Consider the following 22,004-nt stretch of genomic DNA (forward strand, 5'->3'; position numbering starts at 1 on the left):
AATTATCAACATCAACCAATTTACTCTTGGAGGGAAGTGCGCATTCCGGAGAAATATGCTTTCTTCCTTTTTTTGCCACGTTTAGTGACAGTTTTAAATCCCGCTTTTTTGGAAGGAAATGGTGAATTCAGAGGTTCACCTTCCTTTCGTGGTTGCAAACCTATTCAGTGAATAAACCAAAGAAGAGGTGACCTTTTAAGAGATTTTTATCGCAAGATGGTGTCCAAGAGGGATTATCACCGTTACCTTTCGCTAACGGATTCATTGAAAAAAACGAAGGCACGGGTCCAAACAAGGATCAATAGTAGAATAAAAAGTACTGAAAAGTACAGTTTTTGCACTGAAAAGTACTGTTTTTGTAGCACTGAGAAATACTGTTTTATTGCTTTGGGTTGTTTTTAAAACATTTCCGATTAACAATTAGCCCATAACTCTAAGACCAAAAGTTCATCCTGAAATTTAGCTGCTATTTTTAATTAAGGAGCTCACCCAATTTTAACGAAGAGTAATATAAGCTGATTTCGAAGATTCTTTCAAAATAAGAGTTACAAAGACTTAGTTCTAAAAAATATTTATTATTTCGAATGTTTTCGTTCATGGTTTCTACAATAATAGAAAATCTTCTGTCTCTTATCATTATTAGACTAACCTACATATCTAACACGCATTCTCAAACCACGCAGGGTAAGTCGGCGCACATTAAAATATACGAAAAATATGAAGCAATTGCAATTTCGTCGTTTTCTGGAGCTCTTTTCCGATTGATTCAAATTTTACTTGGACTTCTGAGATGAACTCCGCGTTCATCTTCGATAAATCCCTCATTATCCGTTATTATCTTATTCAAGGCAGCAGTTTTTGATGTCGTTAGACATCGAAACAATAAAAAGGGGAAACGAAAAACATTAAATCATAAACTAAGAGGAAACTTAAAAAAACTGGTCCGTTCCTGATAACATTCAATTTTGCTCTTAAGTAATCAACAGTTTGTGTCTATTGAACGATGGTGAGATTGAGAAAGTTACTCGTTAATTTGGCATTCAAAGTCAAGATAACACTATTGGCTTACTTTAAGAGATGGAATGTTTGATTGCTATAAAAGATATCTACATTCGAATGTAAATTAAAACTTGTCACTCAACAACGACATGTGTGTAAACTTAGAAATTCTAATTACGGACGGATTCGTGGCTTTGATTATGTACGATCTTCCTAGAGAATAAAAGTTGCTTTGTGACGGAATGTTGTAAAAAGTTCGTATTTACAGATTCTTCAATTTTAAAAGGCATATTCTCGCGATTGTACTGTTTGCTTATCGGCTTCCGAATGTGCGTACGTCGATTTTGTGCGCTAAGGATTAGCGCTTCCCAAACGCATCCTAGGCCTTGGACTCGCTATCGATCTGGAACCGGGTCTGCGATTCCTTCAGCTGCCGTCGCTTCCGAGTTTGCACGTGAGCTTCGGTAAGGAAAAGCGACGCCGCAATACCGCAAGCCACGGCTCCAATGCAGGCCAGGATGAACGACCAACCGAACCAATTGTTGGCGTGCTCCGGCATCCACTTGTCCTTGTTGCCGAAAATGGCAAACACTATGACGCCGATGCCACCGCTAATTCCGGACGCCAGCGTGAGGAAACCCATGGTCTGGAAAAGATTGATAACTTTTAGTGGCTTGTATTTCTTTGCGGATGGACTACACCTACCCTAATCAGCTTCAGGAAAAACTTCTGATCCGGTCCAGCGCACAGGAAGAAGAACAGCACCATTATCATAGACAATATGACACCGATTGTGCAAAGCGTGTAGAAAAACTGCGTTGCGATCATGAAGGCTGCAAATGGAAAATAAGAAGAAAAAATGTTAAACATGGAGGAGCATCATCATTCGTAGGCGTAATCAACTTTTCTCGTCATTTGAAACCAAGCTAGTTGGGAAATATACTTTTATAGCTACCTGGTAGCGTTATCAATGCACTTTGAAGAAATTTTATTTGCTTCAAACTATCTTGCAGAAATTGAGTCGCAATAGGCCAAAAAAAATGGCATCGGAGAAAAAAAAGTCTATAAAAAATAGAATTTTTGAATTCTTACAACCAGGTGAATTAGAAAAAAATGTAATAAAAGTTAATTTACTTTTTTCAATTTAAGATAATAGTGTTGCCTAACCCAGAACACCTAGCCATAGGGAAATAAATGTAACGTTTGAAACGATACTAACATGAGAATTAGAAAAAAGTGACTAACGTGAGAAACGCCATCGCAAGATAAACAAACATGCCGATGAAGGCGTTGAATCATAAAATTGGTCACATGAAATGCCGGCATTCGAGTGACTTAATGGTTGGGATGAGGAACGGAAGCAATAATAATGAACAACATTGTGGAATTATTTTGTCAAAACTGGGCATTCACTTGAATGCATGGCGTCGTTTGGAGCTGGATAGATGCAGGCGGTGAAGTCTTCCGTCTGCTGTGACACCCGCTAATGGTCGGTTACCGGCGGCGGCGTGGAGCTTTATTCGATGTGACACGAAAGGTTGAGCAGCACGGCATCCAGACGAGAGAAAAAAATAGCTGATTAGCTAGGTACCTACCTAAACAGATTGCGACACACGCAAATGCAACGACGAAAAGCGTTGAATATGAGCAGGTAGCACTAAATGCACGGTATAATAGCACTAGTGTGACCAGTTATTAGGCCTGACGAAAGCGCCTTGAATAGCTTCCATTTAGACATTAGGAAATGCTGGAACAAAGGAAAAGTGGTAGCTCGAAGTCTTGCATCGCTGTTGAGTCGGAGAGTGGTTCTGTCAACCAACAATTTAGCTAAAGAAGAAGTTAAGCCATACGTAATTCTGATTGATGTTTATAATTTAGAAGGTGTTTTTCAATACTAATTTGTAATCCGCGTTTTTGCTCCCTTCTCTACTTACTAGTACTCTACTCTAACACACTTACCAAGATTTATTATTTGTTCTTGGTTTTACGATTCCGTTGAATTTTAACCACGATCGACTTGCAGTCTTCAACCAAGTTGCAAGGCCTAAAATTTGCCAGAAGAATACATTTTAAATTATTTTTAAAACATTTCAAATCCCATCTGGCGATAAAAGTTCAAAATTATGACATTTTTCGAAACAGGTTTCTCTAGTAACTAAAAATTATTTTGAAAACGGTAAAACCATCAGTCTGATTGCATTTTTGGGTTCAGTGACAATTTTATGGTTTCAGTGAGAAAATAAGCGGTAATTTTGACCATTTGATTAGCGTTTTGTCCCAGAAAAAAATATACCTTTTCTATTTATTTTTTTTCTATAATTTAGGTAGCGTAATTTATGTAACATCGCTTGCACTCTTCCGATTTTCAACTTTTTTTAAGCTCTCACATTTTAATTTACAGTCAATAACAGAAAAAAAATAACTTCTCTAGATTAATTTGCATCAGCTGCACTCCAAAACCATCCAGCGGATTTATTATTTTCGAGTTGTTGAGTGTATTCACGTAGTCACCACGTTATCATGAATCTTCGAGTTTATGCCTTCAGTTCCATTCAAATGTTTAGCGAGTAGTGTGTGATCCTTGGAGTAGCATCTGCGGGCGGTCAATCATGCTCATGTTCATGCTCAGTTCCATTCAAATGTTTGGCGTACTACCGGTTCCACCTCTCGGTTGCCTTACATTCAGCTAACAATATGCTTTTATCTTGATCCTCACTTCATAAAGCATTTTCGGGTTGTATTCCACTTTTGATAAAGCTTTTACGATAGGAATCGTAGCGAACATCTCCTCCTGAGTGTATTCTGGCATAGCGATGAATTATTGGCAAAATTCCTAAAAACTTCATTCGCGAGTCATATGAACGAAATCCTTTTTCGATATTCTCAGGGTTCATACAGTTGTGTTCAGAATGATAGTAGTGAAAGGCGATTTTGATATAAAATGCTCAACTTTGACATGCTATTACTTTGTTTCTATGTAAGCAATCGGCATGAAAATTTGGCAGAGAACTACAAATATCGTCAATTTCATCAAAATTTTTACACTACCGGTTAAAAAGTTAAGCACCAGGTGAAATCACTCAAAATAATAGTAGTTGTTCTTTTGTAAATTGTTGTTCAGTAACAATTTTATTAAAAATTGGCATGTTTATACATTTAAAGCTTGGATGAAAATGGTTGAAACGATGAGTAAAGAAAAATGAAAATATCCACAATACAGCTGATATTTAAGTTATTAAAATTACTACAGTTAACTCTCCCTTATTTGATATTGAAGGGACCATCGAGTTAGGGAGGTATCGAGTTACAGAACACAAAACCAGTGCAACTGCGATCTAAAGGACCATCGAGTTAGCCATGAAAACTAACTTTTATTGCTGTGTGCGTTTGAAACGCAAATATCAAATGCGGGAACACTAGAGTGACTAGAGTGGGAAAAAAAGAAGAAGTTAAAAAAAAAGTCGTCACGGCACGCTAGGGGTCCGCGAACCACCGGGTAGGAAGCTCTGCACCAAGACTATGGTGGAATCCACTAATACGTAACGCTCTAGGAGCAGGAGGAAGTAGGCTCAAGCGTTGCAGCTCATACAAAAATTTAAAAAATTTCATACAAACAGCGTAACGGAGGGGGGGAGGTAGGCAAAAATGTCCAATTTTAGCGTTACGTAATAAATGGACGCTGCCTAAGGTACACCGGGACAAGTAGAAACGGCTGGGGTAAGATGAAATGGCAAGGTTTTATAGTGAAATCTCATTATGATGAGAATTCAATTACAGCAAAATTATGTTAACCGATGGAACAAACTCTTAGGAAAAAAATATCTGATATCATTTATTGTTATCCATTTATTGAAAACTTTGCATTTCATCTTGCGCCACCCGTTTCAACTTGCCCCGATGTACCTTATATATAAACTATGTCATACATTCCAGATTTGTTCCAGAACCAAGTTTCGATTTTGCATTGGATTGAGAATACAAAATCATTTTCGCAGAAAAAATGTTCTTCTCGTGAACAGGTTGCTGCTGTCTAAAAAAATGCACTCCCTTAGACGTTTAATGTGGTTTATTTGGTAATTCACCAAATTCAATTCTAAAATTGACCGATTTATCTAAGAGTTGTGAGGCTTTTTATACTTGAATCATTGATCCCAGATTAAGTAAATAGCATATCTCTTTATTTTTGGAAACCTATGCAGTGTTTGATTAACTTATTTCGAAATCAAAAACTTCTCTTTTTGATTTCTAAAATTTGTTTTGTTTATTATATTAACATTTCGTCAAATTTTCGTTAATATAATTCGATCAACATCCAATCAGTACAGGCTTGAAAAATATATTTTTTTTTTGATGGTCCCATTGGGCCGTATTTGGTCCCACCTCCACCCCATACGCTTCGTTAGTAGTTGGGAGGCTTATTGGACGAGTTATCATAGTGATATTTGGTTTTTAATTCATGTTTCTTCATTTTCTTTTTAACTTTCATTCTTGCTCCCGCGTATGTCCATCATCATGATTCATATCAATCCATCTTTGACACATCTTATACACATTCTCTTGAATGAATAAATGCTGTTTGCCTGCTTTACTTCGGTAGGTAGTCGGTTGAAGAGTTGGAATCCTTTGAAAAAGAGACAGTTTTGAGTTCCAGTTTTCTTAAAGTTCGGTAGTCGTAGATCCGATGCTGCTCTTGTGTTATAATTATGTATATCCGTTCCATATTGAATATTTTCTGTCAAGTACGTTGGTAGTAATTGATTCTTAATTTTGAATACGAATTCTAATGTTCTTACAATGATCCTCTCCTCGACATTCATCCATTGGAGACACTCACGCATAGTAGCTGAAGAAGTTGTACGATGACACCCTAGTATAAGTCGCATAGACTTGTTCTTCTGTTGGCAAGGAACAGCACAGACGGACAGTATTCAAAATGTGACGCCACGATTGCTTTATATAGCATGATTTTTGATCCGACATCTAGAAATGAATTAATTCTGCAAATAACACCTAGCTTTTGTGCAGCTTTTCTTATTGTGTAGTCCACGTGATCATTGAATGAAAGCTTATCATCAAGAATTACTCCTAAGTATTTTAAGTTATCCACTCTTTCTATTTCTTGTCCATCGATATGTAGCGGTTGAATATTTCTTTCCTTAATTTTGTTAGTTATGACTAAATATTTTGTTTTCTTAACGTTGAGCAAAAGCTTTTTAGATTTCAGCCAATTGCTTACTCTGAGCAGTTCAGCTTCAAGTGCATTATACGCCTCAACAAAATCATTAGCGATGATAAATATTACTGTGTCATCAGCAAACATGTTTACTTCACCGTTCGTCATAATCTCCTTAATATCATTCATATAAATAATAAATAACAAAGGTCATAATACACTTCCTTGAGGAACTCCCAACTCCACATCAATGGCTGCTGATTCTCTTCCATCATACAAGGTTGTTTGCTGTCTGCCGGTCAAATAGCTTTCGAACCATTTCAAGACTGAACCTCTCACGCCAATCTTGAACAATACCCCTAACAATTTAGTCCTATCAATAGTTTCAAATGCTCGCTTTAAGTCTATAAACACTGCTAAGATCACTTTTTTGCTTTCAATTGCTCGTTTCCACTTCAATAATAATAAATTGAGTGCTGTTTTATAAATATTTGGTTGATAAAACATGCATTCCTCAAGATATTATAGTACAGAATTATTCAAAAGTGGTCAACTTCACTCCATTTTACGTAAACCAGAAATAAAAAAGAATGTGAAGTTCAAAAACAAAAATTAGAAAAATTGAATTCATAAATTTGCGAGTAAAAAAATACATTGCCTAAAAGGTGCTTGAATCGTTTCTAGATAGCTAAAAATGATATTTAAATCAAAAATAAAAGTTTGTGGATTAGAGGGTTAGCAAGGCTGCCAATGAATGACATGGAAAGGAGAGTGTGATTCATACATTTTACAACAAAATGCACTGGCTTTGCTCGAAAATGTTGCGAAAAATACGAAGTTGATGTTGTCTGTTATTGAAAAATAAAGGCATAATAGTCTCTATATGAACTTTCAACCCAAATAGCAGCGTGCATTGTGTTCAACTTTATGTTTTTTGCACTGCACATGTGCTAAATGAATATGACATGCACACGTATTGTTATGAAAATTATGGATATTTGTATGACAAGACAAACTTCAAACTTTGAGAGCTATTAAGCTCTTAATTGTCCACATAACTGCTTTTTCCATATGGGCCAGATATGCCTTTAAGGGCAGTGTAGTTAAGTCAGAATTGAAATTAAAGTTGAATTTGATGAGTCCCTTGACTTGCAACGGCGGGGTAACTTGCAAGACATGGTAATTTACCGAGTATACCCCATTAGGCATACTTATGACATTTTTTGTTATATTTCTCTTACATAATTGCGTTAGAAGGGTTCTAAAGAAAAATCTAAAAATTCATGTCATGATAGTTGATATTATCTTCAACAATAATAAGTATTAGAGTGGTTCAAAAAATCGTTTTTGCTCCACACCGCTCATTCGATTCAAGATCAATTTCTGAGTGTTCTCTCAATATTTGAGCTCATTCGAATGAAAACTGAGACTGCACAAGCCATTCAAAGTTTATATGGGAATTACTATGGGAAAAGCAAGCAATTCATTCAATCGGTCATAGTGTTTGCCCATGTGCTCTTGGTGATTTGAGCTATGTTGATACTGTCAGACACATTCATCAGCTACAATTTTGCCGAAGACTGTTTTCAAATCGGATGCCTCAGGAATTAGTTATTGATTTATATCCAGTCACAAATTCTTCAGTAGTGCTCATTTAACTTTTGAACAGGCAACAGTGCTGCACCTGGCGCGAAAGATAGCATGCACAAATCATGGCTACTATGTTTTACTGCATATATCCAGTGATGCCTGCAGAACAGTCCAATAATTATAGCCAAAGTTTTACAACTCATTCAAGAATATATTACTAATTGCTAGGGCGGCCGATTTGAAAACGGTGTTCGGGAAAGTTGTAGCTTATTGTATCTCACAGTATCAACTTAGTTTTAATCCCCAAGAGCACATGGGTAAACACTATGATCGATTGCATGAATTGCTTGCTTTTCCCATAGTAGCTTTAATAAGCTTTAAATGGCTTGTGCAGTCTCAGTTTTCATCCAAATGAGCTCATATTTTGGGAGGACACTCAGAATTTGATCTAGAATCGAAAAACGATTTTTTGAACCATTCTAATAAGTATGTTGGTAATGTGACGCCAATAAAAGTGTTATATTTCCACTCCGAGTCTGCTCATCAATTTAATGTTGTGAAAACAGTTCCTTTGCAATTGCCAACAATTTTCGATGATTTTCAAGCAATTTTGTTCAGCCACATATGAGAGCATTGCCGAAAGCACCTTGAAAATATTTAAAATTCGTCGAGTTTGAAAAGTAAAATTTGATTTTAAAGTCAATTTAACAGTCAAGTTCAAATTTAACATAGCATAGCATTTAGCATGGCGTGCATTTTATGATGGAAATATTTACTTCTACAATTCCAATAACTATTAGAACAGCAAATATCCACAAAACAGCATATAATTGGAAGAAGGTTTCTTTCTTATAGTAATTGAATTGACCGTATAAGAATAAAGAACAGCCAATAGTTCAAAGAAGGGAAAATGGATGATGGAAGTATTAAGAGCTTTAATGACATTATTTTTGAATAAGTTTGTTTCGAAAAAGCAGTTTAATTATAAAAGAAGAAAAATTTTCGGATTTAACATTAACAGTTAGTTGGAACAACTGACAGCTGGTGAAAATGCTCCACACTAACGCATCTGTGGGAGGAAATCGTCACGAAACGCACATATACATACGCATTTGTTCTATATATGGAGACTGCAATGCGACGGTACTCAGACGTCAAAGTCAGTTTGACATTTCCTGTTGACATTTGAGTGCTTTTTAGTTGGAATATTTTCCAACCAGCGAACATCCAACCATCGAGTCATTCCATGTAGCGGACCCCAACGAGCGAATCCCCACTGTAGCTTCGATAATATTGTCGACAGTATAACTATAAAGAACAGCCTTCAATTTAAAGAAGGGTAATCTCTGATGAAAAATTTGCCAATAATAGGTATACAACCAATCTCAAAAGATGAGCAGCAGTTACAGCGTCGTTCATATTCTTGGCATTACATCCCAACCCAAGCTCTTAGCTTATTGTTCTAGGAGCACTTTCATAGTTATTAACCAAATGTTTACTTTGCCAAAGTGGCCATTTTGCATTCTTATTTGTGCACGATACATGAGTACGTTTATACTTCATGGTCAAGGATCGACGTAAAACCGAACTAAAATACCTTTTGCAGGACTATGGCCACTAAAGTTATCACAAAGCTAATGAAGGCAATTAACAGCATTTTCGTGCTAATCATTTAATCAAGTTTTGTCCTATAAATTGACTTCAAAGGATTCACAACTATGGGACGACTGCAGGACAACCGTATTTCAAATGACACACTTTTGATCTTTGAAGCTCTCCACAATTGGTAATAAAGTCAGCTCACTTTTCACACCAACAATTACATTTTTTTTATTTTGGGAATTATGCCTATCGTACATTATGCCTAATGTCCATTATGTCAAACATCCATTATGCCAAACGTCCATTATGCATATCATATTTATGTCTAACGTATTTATGCCTAACGTCCTTATGCCTAACGTCGTGTACCCGAATTTACCACTATATTTCACTATTTTATTCGGTACCACAATACGTGTAACCAGTGGCGCGGGAAGTGGGTAGGACAGGGAGTACATGGAAGTAGCAAAATGTTTTTCAAAAACTTGTTCTGTATTTTTTTCTTCAATTTTACACCAAAATTAATTTCAGCAATCCGTTTATATTTATTGGAAGCCGAACTGGAAAATATACACCTTGTGTATTACACAACCTCATTTTTTTAATTTAAAGTCTTTAGAATTTGAAGAATCTCAGCTATACGACTTCAATTACTCACGGTACCTTAGTAGTTTTTTTTACTCCGGAAAAGCTTTCTTAGTCTTGTAGTAACGAATGGCATGAAAATGAGGTGGATAGAAGCAAAGTGATGTCTGGGACAAAAATCTAGTTTTGAAAAAATCTACTTTGAGCTTTTTCAGCAATCTTTTTTTCTAAGAATTATATTTTTTTCTGTTGCTCGGAAAAATCACATGGAAATATTGTTTGAAAGCTTGGAAACAGTAGATTATACTCAACTCAAAACCGACCAAAATATCACTGGGCCCCTCAAATATAGTAACTTTTAATTACCAGCCTACGATTCCATAGGGATAACATAGCTTCAATGTGCACATAATATTTGCCAACGTTTGTCCTTGTTTCGAACGTAGACGCGCCTCTGCGTGTAACCAACAATTCAAGTAGTGATTATAATTAGGGCGGTTACTGTAATGATTTATATAGATAAAACATAACTCTTGTGAATGTCTTGTAAACTGACACTTCATAGATGTTCAAAACCGTGACCTAAAAACATGAGGAAGATGTAGTTTACAAAACTAATACTCTACATTAGGCTGGCCCTTAAACAAAAAAGATGTAAAACTAAACGGGCCACTCCCTTTATATGTTCCTTAGGGCAAGAAAAAAGTTCTCCCAAAATTTGAACTCATTGGGTTGCTCCTCCAGCTGGCGCATTCAATTCGAAGTTTGTATGGAATATTAGTTTCAAATATATTGAAAATTGACCCTATGCCACTGTTTCGTCCCGTATACTAACTAATCGTGTTCAATTGACCCCAGAATGATAATATGATAATGATATAATCTTCTACAATATGGTTCGCTATAGTATAAAGTAGTGTTTTTGACATTCTGGGCTTAATTGAACACGATCAGCAATTTTCCTGACCCAAACAGGAGATGATGTGCTGTTTCCCATATGTTTGAGCTGAAAATCCCATATTAACGTCAATTCAATTGCGCCAGCTCATGAAACAACCAAATGAGCAGAAATTTTCAGGAAGTCTTCCTCGAACCCTGAGGAATAATCGTTGGAGGTGCCCCGTGGAATTAGACAACTTTATTTTTCTCCCATACTAAGCTGGGCCAGTCTACTCTACGTTCCATAACTAATAAGTAATAATATTTTGCATTTTATTTCACGAGCTTGAAACAACTATTTTTCAACAAAAATATTTTCTATAACAAATGCATCAATGCGGGGTGATTTGCAACACTCTATGATCAAGGTATTTAGAGTTCTATACTGGAAATACTTTTGCTCTAGGTCTATTTATTATCAGAAGAGTGAGAATTCATTGACCAATATAAGCACCCGGTAAAATATTGTTCAGTATAGATATGAAACCTCACCTCGTTTGACGTTTTTTTTTGTTATACTTCTATGGGCTAATAAGTACTACTGCGTGATTATAAAAAATATTTACTTCACCCCATTATATACTTACGTGGTATCAGGAATCCCCGGATTTCATCGTACCCGGTCGTGAACGGATCGTACACCCACCGGCACCCCACGAAGAACCTCCGCTGGTAGTCATCATTCACATCCGGCAGGGAGCGGAAACAGTGCGTCCACAGACCCAATCGATCCAGCTTGGCTCCGGTGATCCGATAGTCACTGACCAGCCAGCTGGGCGTCGCAAAGGCCACCAGAACCGTCACCAGGGCTATCACAAACACCCCCACTCCGCAATTTCCGGCTAACGAGCGGCGCTTCATCATTTGAATCTCACTGCAATGATTGGAACGGAAATTGTGGGGTTATTTATCGAGGCAAATGCATCATTTGGGCGGAACATCAGAAGGAGCAACCCCTCGTTACGCTCAATTAGACACAAATTGGCGGTGGCACTTTTCGCGAAAACTTTTTCTTCTTCCATCGGATGCAATTCACGATTCGCGGAAACAGAGGGAGAAGTCGATAATTTTGCGCACTTTGTTCAAGGGGCTCCATCCAAGCAGAACGACGCGACGGAAAATTCCCACCATTTATCATCATAAGCACACTAGCACCTTCCCAGTCATCCAGCACTTGTTGCGTCCCTTAACAAAAACTTTTCTCAAATTGCGCCACTTTTCACCGTAATGCAACCAGAACACGCGAAACGGATGTCACGAAAATTCATACCTCTTCTTGAACTTCCACATGGTTTCTGGATTTTCGGTTAGGACTCTTTCTTCATAGGAAACTGATTGAACTGCAACTGATGAAGGGTTATCGAAGCGTTTTACCCTTTATAAAAAGGTACCAATATTGATAAACCATTGGTGAGCTGTGAATGAAGAACCTACCCCTTCGGACAGCAATTAACATGGTGTTAACATGTGCGGCCAACCATACCATAAGCTCTCGGGGTTTAGGTCATGACCTAACCACGCGTAATTTGCGGCATTTGTTTGCGCCCACGAAGGACTTGTTACATTCAATAAACCATCATGCGTTACGCTACCAAACTCTCACGGTGCTCACGATACCATTATTATCAAGAAAAAATCTATATCAAATCCAGTCCTGAACGTCATGTCTTGGAGAAATAAAAAAAAAACTTTGGGCCCATTTCGCGTTCTCTATGACAGAAGTCCACAAGTGCTAAGTAACATAGTGATATTAAATGATGTTTCATTCACTTATTCACAGTTGTCAGAATTATTACACCGCCGAAAAGTGATGAAGAATACATATACACTCCCGTGCATAAGTTTGGGTTCATCCCCTAAAAAACATGCAAAAGTGTTCTGTCCATATCTCTGTGATTACACGTCCAATTGAAACTCTCTAAGTCACATTCGAAAGGCAAAGAGTTATTCTTACTTCGTATGTATTTTTCAAAAAACATTCTTTGAACTTTGTATACTAAATTTTTACTTAAAGTTGTGACATTTTTCGAAAAACACACTAAAAAATCATATCTAATTTCCTCAGCATTGGGTCGACCAAAATTTTAAATCAAAATGTCATTAGAATCGTAATCTTATATTCTTTGAAGAGACCCCACGAAATTTTTGCGGAAAAATCTGAAAAGTATTCAAAATCAATGAAACATTCAGTCAAGTCATCGTGCAAAAGTTTGGGTTCACTCTTCAGTATGGTGTATCGTGCATTTTTCTTACTTACGAACTTACTTAAATCTGTGAAATCTCAAACCAATCATGTACGCGCCATTATTTGCACTCAAGAAAGCTTTAAATTATAAAAATCTGTTGAAAAATGGCAGAGATATTGACAAAAATGATGTGCGTGCGGCTCAGGTGAACCCAAACTTTTGCACGATTTGCATCATACTGAGGGGTGAACCCAAACTTTTGCACGATGACTTGACTGTTTCATTGATTTTGAATACTTTCCAGATTTTTCCGCCAAAATTTCGTGGGTTCTCTTCAAAGAATATAAGATTACGATTCTAATGACACTTTGATTTAAAATTTTGGTCGACCCAATGCTGAGGAAATTAGATATGATTTTCCAGTGTGTTTTTTGAAAAATGTCACAACTTTAAGAAAAAACTTAGCATACAAAATTCAAAAAATGTTTTTGGAAAAATAAATTCGAAATAAGAATAACTCTTTGCCTTTCGAATGCGGCTTAAAGATTTTCAATTGGACGTGTAATGCACGGGAGTGTATATTCAATTAGATTTTTTGTTTCAAATTATGATGCTCCGAGGAGCACCGTAAAACCACTTCTTTGGTCCTTGAGTCATCTTTCAACAGCGGCACAGATCTCGATCATTTTTTTTTTCTACAATCGCCATGAAATTCTCGATTGTTCCTCTAAGCTGAAGGTTACCGGTTATACAGCTAAAAGACCCAGTATTACCTCACTTAAGTCGGTTTTGTTCACATTTCGTACGTACGTTTGTCACTCATACGGTAATTAACGTTGACTTTGCATACCAAATGGGCTAACGGTTCACTCACATGTGTCCACGCGAGTTGATCATAGCAGGAAAGCCGCGAGCAGCACACAGAATGTTCCATTGTTCTTTGGACGGTTCGCGCTTCGTCGCCGCGGAAAGGTCATTCGGTTAACCGCATAAAGTCCCCTTCGCTGCATCGGCTCATTAGACGATCGCCCCGGTCAGTCAGTATCAGTAGAAAAATGGCAACCAACATATGTACAGGTTTTTAAATAGTGCCCTATTAGCAGCAAAGTAATCATTACATGACACAATGCATGCAAAGTGGCAAACGTTTTCCCACACTGATCATACAAGTGATTCAGCCTGCGGCTAGGCATTCCAACGAGAGACGATAATCAAGATTGGTCTTCTGAACGGTTGATCATACAAACTGATTATGGATGAATTGTGGCGTTCAGTTTGCACTACTGACTCACTGATTGCTGGGAGCAAATTATCATTAGTATCACGAATGATTGTAATCTTGTTTCTACGTTATTTTATAAAAGATGAGCAGAAATCTGCTCAATACTACGATAAGTCATTTAATCAGACTGATACCACTTGCGGATTCGTGGATGATTAGTGGATACCAGACTGGCTCGCCAAAGAGCTGTTAAACAACGGACCAGATGTTCACCTTAGAGCAATTGGGTCCTAAAATTTTTAATAAAATCTTGTTTTTATATAACAACCCGAAAGAGCATGTTACTTCAACTACTTTAGCATTTTTTCCCGCTCAAATAACGGCTATATCATATTTAAACTTTAATTTAAAAATTGGGTCCATAAATGAACCTTGACACTTGAGATCATGTTTGACGTTCGCTTAGTCGACAAAAACACCACAGGGGTTTTAGTTTCAACACTGGGGTTGTTCCTATCTGACATTTCGGAAGGGACACGGAAAACAAAATACACCCAAAATTTGAGTTTAAACCAAGGGGTGTGACAAAATCTAAAAAAAAGTGTTTTTCGACTTAAACCAACGGAAAACATTAGAAAATTGAGTAAACATGTGTTTTTGGCTTAAACTTAAGCGTTTGGCACTAAAATCGGGACAGGGCTTTAGGACCCTATTCTCGCTGGAATCAGGCCGCCATCGGCACACATCGTTAGAATTCCAATTTTATGTCACTGATCGCGAGTATATGCTAAAACTTTCGGTTTTCTCAACTTGGTGGACCCCTCCTATGCCAGCTAGTTTACAAAAAAAACCTTATTTTTTAAAATCAGTTTTTTTCTCAGCCTTTTCATTGTGATTTCAGAATTCAAAACGAGCGGTGCGCTAATACTCAAAAAACAGTTTTTCTAAAGAAATTCTAGATGGCGGCCAAATTCAAAATGGCAGCCAAATTGTTTTTAGCTTAAAATGAAAGCTATATCCTTCCTCAATAATGTGCCACAAAGTTTGCTATGTGTTCCAAAGAAAATAAGAGATATATCACGCGAAAAAATACCTAAGATTTATAAAAAAATGGGCTTTTTCACAAACTGACTAGCTGGCTGACATACGAGGGGTCCACCAATTTGAGAAAACCGAAAGGAGCACCATTTAGTTTTAGCATATACTAGCGATCAGTGACATGAAATTGGAATTCTAAAGATGTGTGCCGATGACTGTCTGGTTTCAGCGAGAATTACTCCTTACGATTCGTATAAGTTACGAATGATATTAGATAAATTTCGTAAGTATAACGTACACTCACCATCTGTTTACGGTGTTCAAGGCAGCATACGATGCGATGAAGCGAAATGAGCTAAAGTAGACAATGCGATAACATGGTTTTCCGGCGAAACGCTAAATGGTTCGATATCCGGTGTTCGGAACGCATACGGGGTGTTAATCTCGTTTGTGATGTTAGACGGTTTGAAGAATTGAGATGCACTTTTGAATAATACAGTTCCACATTACTGTTGAGGGTTGTGATAAGTAGATCTGGCGCACAGAGAAAGGTCACTTTATTCACATGATCGCGTTCTAGCGAGTGTTCCTGATTTCAGACAATAAACTAATGGAGAAAAACTTCCCGCAATTCCGAGAAGAATCCTTCCAGAGTTCCTTGAGGATTTATTCTGAATATTCTTATAGAAGTTGTGGAGTTTTCATGTCTTTTTAGCTTGACAGTTTTGTGATAACTATCCTCCAGATTAGCATGGCCTACTCGACAGTATGCCAAATCACCACATCTCCTTTTCTCTTGAAGAACACGGGGCTACGTGACGATTCAGCTGATTCCGTGTCCGTCCATGTGTACCAATGCGTTGGGTATTCTGTCCAGCCTCAATTCGTATTTGTTCGACGCTTTGCCTTCGATGGCCGACTTTCCCACCATAACCGACATCCTGATCCAAGCCATTCCATTGCTGACGGCTTGTTCGGATGCCATCAACCGCTCGGTTGTCAGTGCCAACAAAGTCTATGCGGAATTCTTGAAGATCGACGAAGGAATTGGCTTCAATAGACAAGTTGCGCTGGTCGGAGATGCCATGGGTTGCGTTCTAGCTCACGACTGAGTAGAGTTAATGTCCGACATGGAAGCGTAGCTTCCCGGCTAGATCACATCGTTGACTTCATGGAAGTTAATGACCTGAACGTGAACAAGTTATTGCAGCACCCCCGTGAAGAAGATTTTCCTCTACCAGCGGATCAAGACTTCCCAAATTCGACTTCGAAGTCGGATACTTCATGTTAGGAAGCCCGTTGACCGTTATCTTGGCAGCTCGACGCCTGAACGAATCTCGTAGCGGAACCAACAAACCTTCCTGTACGCTAAGTGCCCGCTCGTTAACGGTCAACCCTACCATCTTTTGGAACTTATCCAGTGTAGTCCGTAAATTTTTAGTGATGGTCCACCACCGTGACGACTCTATGACACCTCGATATGCTCGATATACAGCACCAATCAACCAATATTGTTTCAAAAATACTGAAACTTCTTGTGTGGCGTTTTCTGCGGCATATGGTTACAATTTCGTTTGAATGTACTTCTTCGGCCAGATTCTATACCGATTGGGCCACAATGGTCGTGATCTGAATTCCATTGCATCGTGGACCTGTTTTCCTATTTCAATCTGAAAAAATGGTTCAACACTCGTTATTGACGCGTTTTTATACTTTGCCAACAGTTATGGTTGAGTCCATCTATAGGTCACCTAGCTCCTATAACGAGCATCATCTTTATCCGCCGGACCCAACGGATAGAATCCGTTGCTACGGCAGCCCCTTCATAAGGCGAGCTTGGTTTTTCCTCCGTATCCAACAGGTCTAAATCTGTTGCTACGGCAGCTCCCTATTACGGCGAGCTTTTTCGTTTTTATTTCGCCGGACCCAACGGATAGAATCCGTCGCTGCGGCAGCCCCCTTCTAAGGCGAGCTTGGTTCTTTTTATCGCCGGACCCAACAGACCAAATCTGTCGCTTCGGCAGCTCCGTTGTATGGTGAGCTTGATTTTTTTTTTCCGCCGGACCCAACAGATCAAATCTGTTGCTACGGCAGCCCCCTTCTAAGGCGAGCTTTTGTTTCCGCCGGACCCGACGGATAGAATCCGTCGCTACGGCAGCCCACCTCTGGGGTGAGCTTGAACATTTCCGCCGTCGTTACGGCAACCCGTTATTCAACGAGTTTTCATTTTAGTTTTAACTTACACTATTTTCGATTGTTTTATTTTGGCTGCTTCTTTCTGTTCTTCAACAGATATGCTTGCAATCCAAGTATTTCCATCTTAATTTTCCATTTACTACTGCAACACGCAGGAACGCTCGTCGCCAATGTGGAGTTTTCATGTCTTTTTAGCTTGACAGTTTTGTGATAACTATCCTCCAGATTAGTATGGCCTACTCGACAGTATGCCAAATCACCACAGAAGTTATTCTAGGCTTTTTATGAGGTGAGGTTCAAAATGAATAATGTATTGCCATTTTTCTTGTAATCACCTTGCTTTTAATTCATATAGTACGATTTAAAAATACAAAGCATGTTCAAAGTTGAATGTTTAACTGCCATATGTGTGCATACTTTTCTAACGAACTGTCAGACAACGAGAAAGCTTTTTCTGGGTCCATCTCGGATGCTACTCGAATTGTCGCCCATGCATCTTTGAACTTGCTTTGAACAGACTCGTAATACACAAACTAATCCGAAAAAATTCTATCAATCTTTGTGCCATAATTGAAGCACCTTCAAAGACTTCATAATCCTGAAAACTTTCTTTATACTTGTGTCTAGCTGTCTAGAAAGCTCGATATCCACCATCAGCAGCTTCATTTGTATTCGATGATGGATAATGCAATAATCCTGTAAGTAAGCATATGATCTTCTGAATCATTCCCGTTCAATAATTTCACCCTCAGTATTTTTTAAATGTTCCAAAACATGTTTAAACAGAAACAAGATGCAAACAATGAGCGTGCTTCTATCATTTCTATGTAAGGAGATATACCATACTTAGTAGACCTGTTCATATTTGAAAAAATGTCTGGAAATCTTCCGGTCAAGCAGTATTCTGAATTCTCATGTTAAAAACAATGTCTGGTCCAATTTTCAGCTCATTTGATAGAGATTTTACTATGCTTCAAGTTGAAAATGTGTTTTTACGCTTATTTTAAGGTTTAAAAAATCATAACTCAATACTTATAAATCAAAATCACTTGCTATTACCACCTATTGAAAGCTAATTCTATTCTGTTAAAGTTTGTCGAACACGCCAATAAGATTAAATTAAGTTTAAACATTGTTTGATCAAAATTTGTTTTCCACGGTACCCAGAAATCACGGTTTTCTTAATATGTGTGCTATAAAAAACACACATTAGCATTATTTTTCCAGGCCCTAATCGACAGGAAAGAAACATAATAAATCTATTAAATCATTAACCATAAACAGCTTTCATGTTGCTTTAGGAAATAAATTACAAAAATACCCAAAGATCGAACAACCTATCCCAACCTGATGATAGTTAAATCGTGCATGACACATGTACCGTCGAATGAATGAATTGAACAAATTAGCATTGCTTTTTCTTTCCGATTGATGATTGTTTTGATCACATTTCACTGACTATTCAGAACGATTTGAAAATAATCATTATCATTGACTGAGAAAAAGCAGTGCTAACGTGTTCATTTTTTACATTCCTTGAAGCTCATGGTGGTGTTCTTGGCTCAGACACAGCGGATTTACGAATATGCTTCCTTATTACCTATTTTTAACAATTTATTTTCGTGAGATAAAAGGTATCGTTAAACGGAATTGAGTTTTAGAAATGCATAGTCATCAGGTACTGATGCATTAAAATCCGTATTTTTCATACAGGTATGTTTTTCAGGGAGAACACTCCCCAAAAATAATGATTTTCATGAACCTTCAAGCACAAACCGCAACCAAACTATGTTTAAACTTGCTCCAATCATAAAACTGTGTACGACGAAAGTTTGTAGAATTGAATAAACTACTATGTAGAGCAGGACTGCCCAACGTACGGCCCGCGGGCCACATCCGGCCCGCGAAGGGTTCGAAGATTCTTCTCATATTTGGCCCGTTGACTATAGTACCATTCGGAAGTTAGTACATACCAAGACTATTAAATTTTCAATTTAGTTTGAACCTAATATTTTAGTTTGGTAATCATTTAAACTGCTTTTTTATTGAATCTTTTAAGATACTTTATTTTATGGATGATTCAAATTCTAAATATCAAATTCTGGGTGTTTCGTCAATGTTTCTACCATGACTACCATGCAACCTGAACAAAACTTATGGAAAACAGGCTAAATTTTCATACATAATATCACTGAATCATAGGCTTCTTGGGAATAAATATTCCCTACACCAGGGCGTTATTCACGCAGAACCCTTGACAGGATTACAAAAGAGACAGGCTTTCAACAAAATGTTGAACAGGATTTGTTAAAAATTCTGCAAACGCCTTGCACGGATATCATTAGCAAGATTCTCACTGAATTTTGTTCAGCAGTCCATAGACTTCTCGCCAGAATTTTCATCGTATTCAAAACATAATTTTCAAAAATTCTGGGCAAGATTACAATGTTTATAATAATTTACAATTAAATTTTGAATAGTTTTTTTTTAATAATTTAGCATTATCAAAGATTTCAAGGATGCATTTCAAAATAAAGAGTGAGATTCTGAAGAAGTCCTAGGCACGATTCTTGTGAAATGCTGGACATTCTGACCGAGATTTTCAAGAAAGCTTGATCAGGATTTTAGCCCATCCCGGATCATGCTAATAATACTAGGTCGGATCCTAGCAGAATTCGGATTATGATTTTTATAAAATTCTGGATATTCTAACATGACGCAAAATTTCTGGAGTAGATTCATCAAAATATTCTGGACTAGATTGTTCTAAAATTTTTGAAAGGGCTTCCACAATATCCAGCAGAACGCTTTGCAGTAATATTCTAATTATTTCTTGAAATTAAATATTTTTCATTCTCTGATTCTTGTCAGTTTTTATGAACTTCATTATTAATTTTTGTCAGATTTCATGCAAATATTTGTGAGTTTAAAAATGTGGCCCGCGCCACAAAATTGTTTCGGTAATTTGGCCCGCGGTTCAAAAAGGTTGGACAGGCCTGATGTAGAGGTATTTCCGATCAGTTTTATTGCTCCGTTCAGTAGTTATGAATTTTCAAAGCTTGAAAATAGTCCTAAAACACATAATTGATTTGAAGCACATCTAAATTTTCTCCAAATTGACTGAAATTTTGACCAGAAGTTCATTTCGACATGAAAAATCAAAATATTGGTTGACTGAGGAACTTCCTGATATTTGAATAGGTCTAATACTTAGTGATGAAAAGATGCAAAAATTTTAACGAACCCTTATATGATACGTTCCTTGATCGACTTGAGAAATTCGTCTTTACTAAACTTACGTACCATTTATTGTGAAAATATTTATGGATTCCTAATAAATTCTAATTCCAATAATCGTTAGATTTTTCAGCAGTACCGAAAATACCGGTACTCAACGCTTTCCAGTACCGGTATTTCGGTACCTAAAAAGGGTCGGTTTTACCGGTACTTTCGGTACCGGCATTCCCGGTACCAAAACCCTTGTACGGTTCGATCGGTTTCGGGGAACAACTTTTAAGGATTCTTCCAGCGATTAAGACAGGCTTTTTTGTTGAAAATTTCGCTAATCAAACTTTTGATCAATTTTCTAAGGATTTCTCAAAAAGTCTTCATTGAAATATGCAATTAACTGATTAAAATTTGATCACAATTCTAGATACTTTTTTTAACTTTCTAACGCAAACAATTAAAAAAATATATATAGGAGAATTCCATAAAAAATTTCTTTAAAATGTTATTTAGCGATGATGTGTTTACCATAATAAACATTGTTCAAGTATAGGGTACCCGAGCAAAGCTTGAGATCATATTGAAAACTAATTTTGATGTTGTGATGTCATAGATTTTGATAACTCAGTTTGTTGTCATTTTGGTCGTTTTAACGGTTAAAATATCAAAACTGAGAGCAGAAAAATATTCCCATGAAATCAAATTGATAACTATTTTTGCTGTCAGTGAAAACAAATTGAAAACTGTTTGTGCTATCATGGACAGCAAATTGAGAACTCACTGAGATATACATGTTTTCGTTTGATAAAGAAACGAGTCTGCGTCAAAATGGTTGCTTTATTTTTATATTCTCATATCGTTTATACATGTAACTGGAATAAATTTATAATTTATTAAAATTATAACTTTAACAAAAATTTAAAATGATAGCAGAACGAAAACAAATTATGACATCGAATAAATCAATGATAAACTGATATCAAATTATGATATCAACTTGATGCTGAAAACAAGATATGTTTTCGACTTGCTTTCATTTTGATGTTGGACTTTGCTCGGGTAGTGCAAGCTTTAGAAAAAAATAGTCTAAGGGATTTTTTCATGAATTTGTTCTAAAATTACCCATACATTTAATTTAAATATTTCGACAAATATACTATATCAATTGCTATCTCGAATTACATCGGAAATTATTTCATTTTATTAAAGAATTCATCTAAAGTTTGGTTCAAAAGTTCTCACTGCC

At 37.0% G+C, this 22,004-nt stretch overlaps 1 protein-coding gene across 2 annotated transcripts in view; it reads right to left on the reverse strand.

Moving 5' to 3' along the window:
* Nucleotides 1–751: 751 nt before the first annotated feature.
* The window catches only part of LOC5566176, a 37,982-nt gene continuing 16,729 nt past the window's right edge, over nucleotides 752–22,004 (reverse strand). The window contains exons 2-4 of one of the 2 annotated variants that reach the window (XM_001650474.2): nucleotides 11,476–11,762; nucleotides 1,705–1,832; nucleotides 752–1,645 (exon numbers count right to left, since the gene is read on the reverse strand). In XM_001650474.2, coding sequence (XP_001650524.1) covers nucleotides 1,379–1,645; nucleotides 1,705–1,832; nucleotides 11,476–11,762 — 682 coding nt within the window. In that variant the 3' untranslated portion in view covers nucleotides 752–1,378. The remainder of the gene's footprint in view (nucleotides 1,646–1,704; nucleotides 1,833–11,475; nucleotides 11,763–22,004) is intronic. The other variant, XM_001650476.2, reaches the window with a different exon arrangement.

Source organism: Aedes aegypti, chromosome 3 (assembly GCF_002204515.2).
Source record: "Aedes aegypti strain LVP_AGWG chromosome 3, AaegL5.0 Primary Assembly, whole genome shotgun sequence".
Lineage (NCBI taxonomy): Eukaryota > Metazoa > Arthropoda > Insecta > Diptera > Culicidae > Aedes > Aedes aegypti.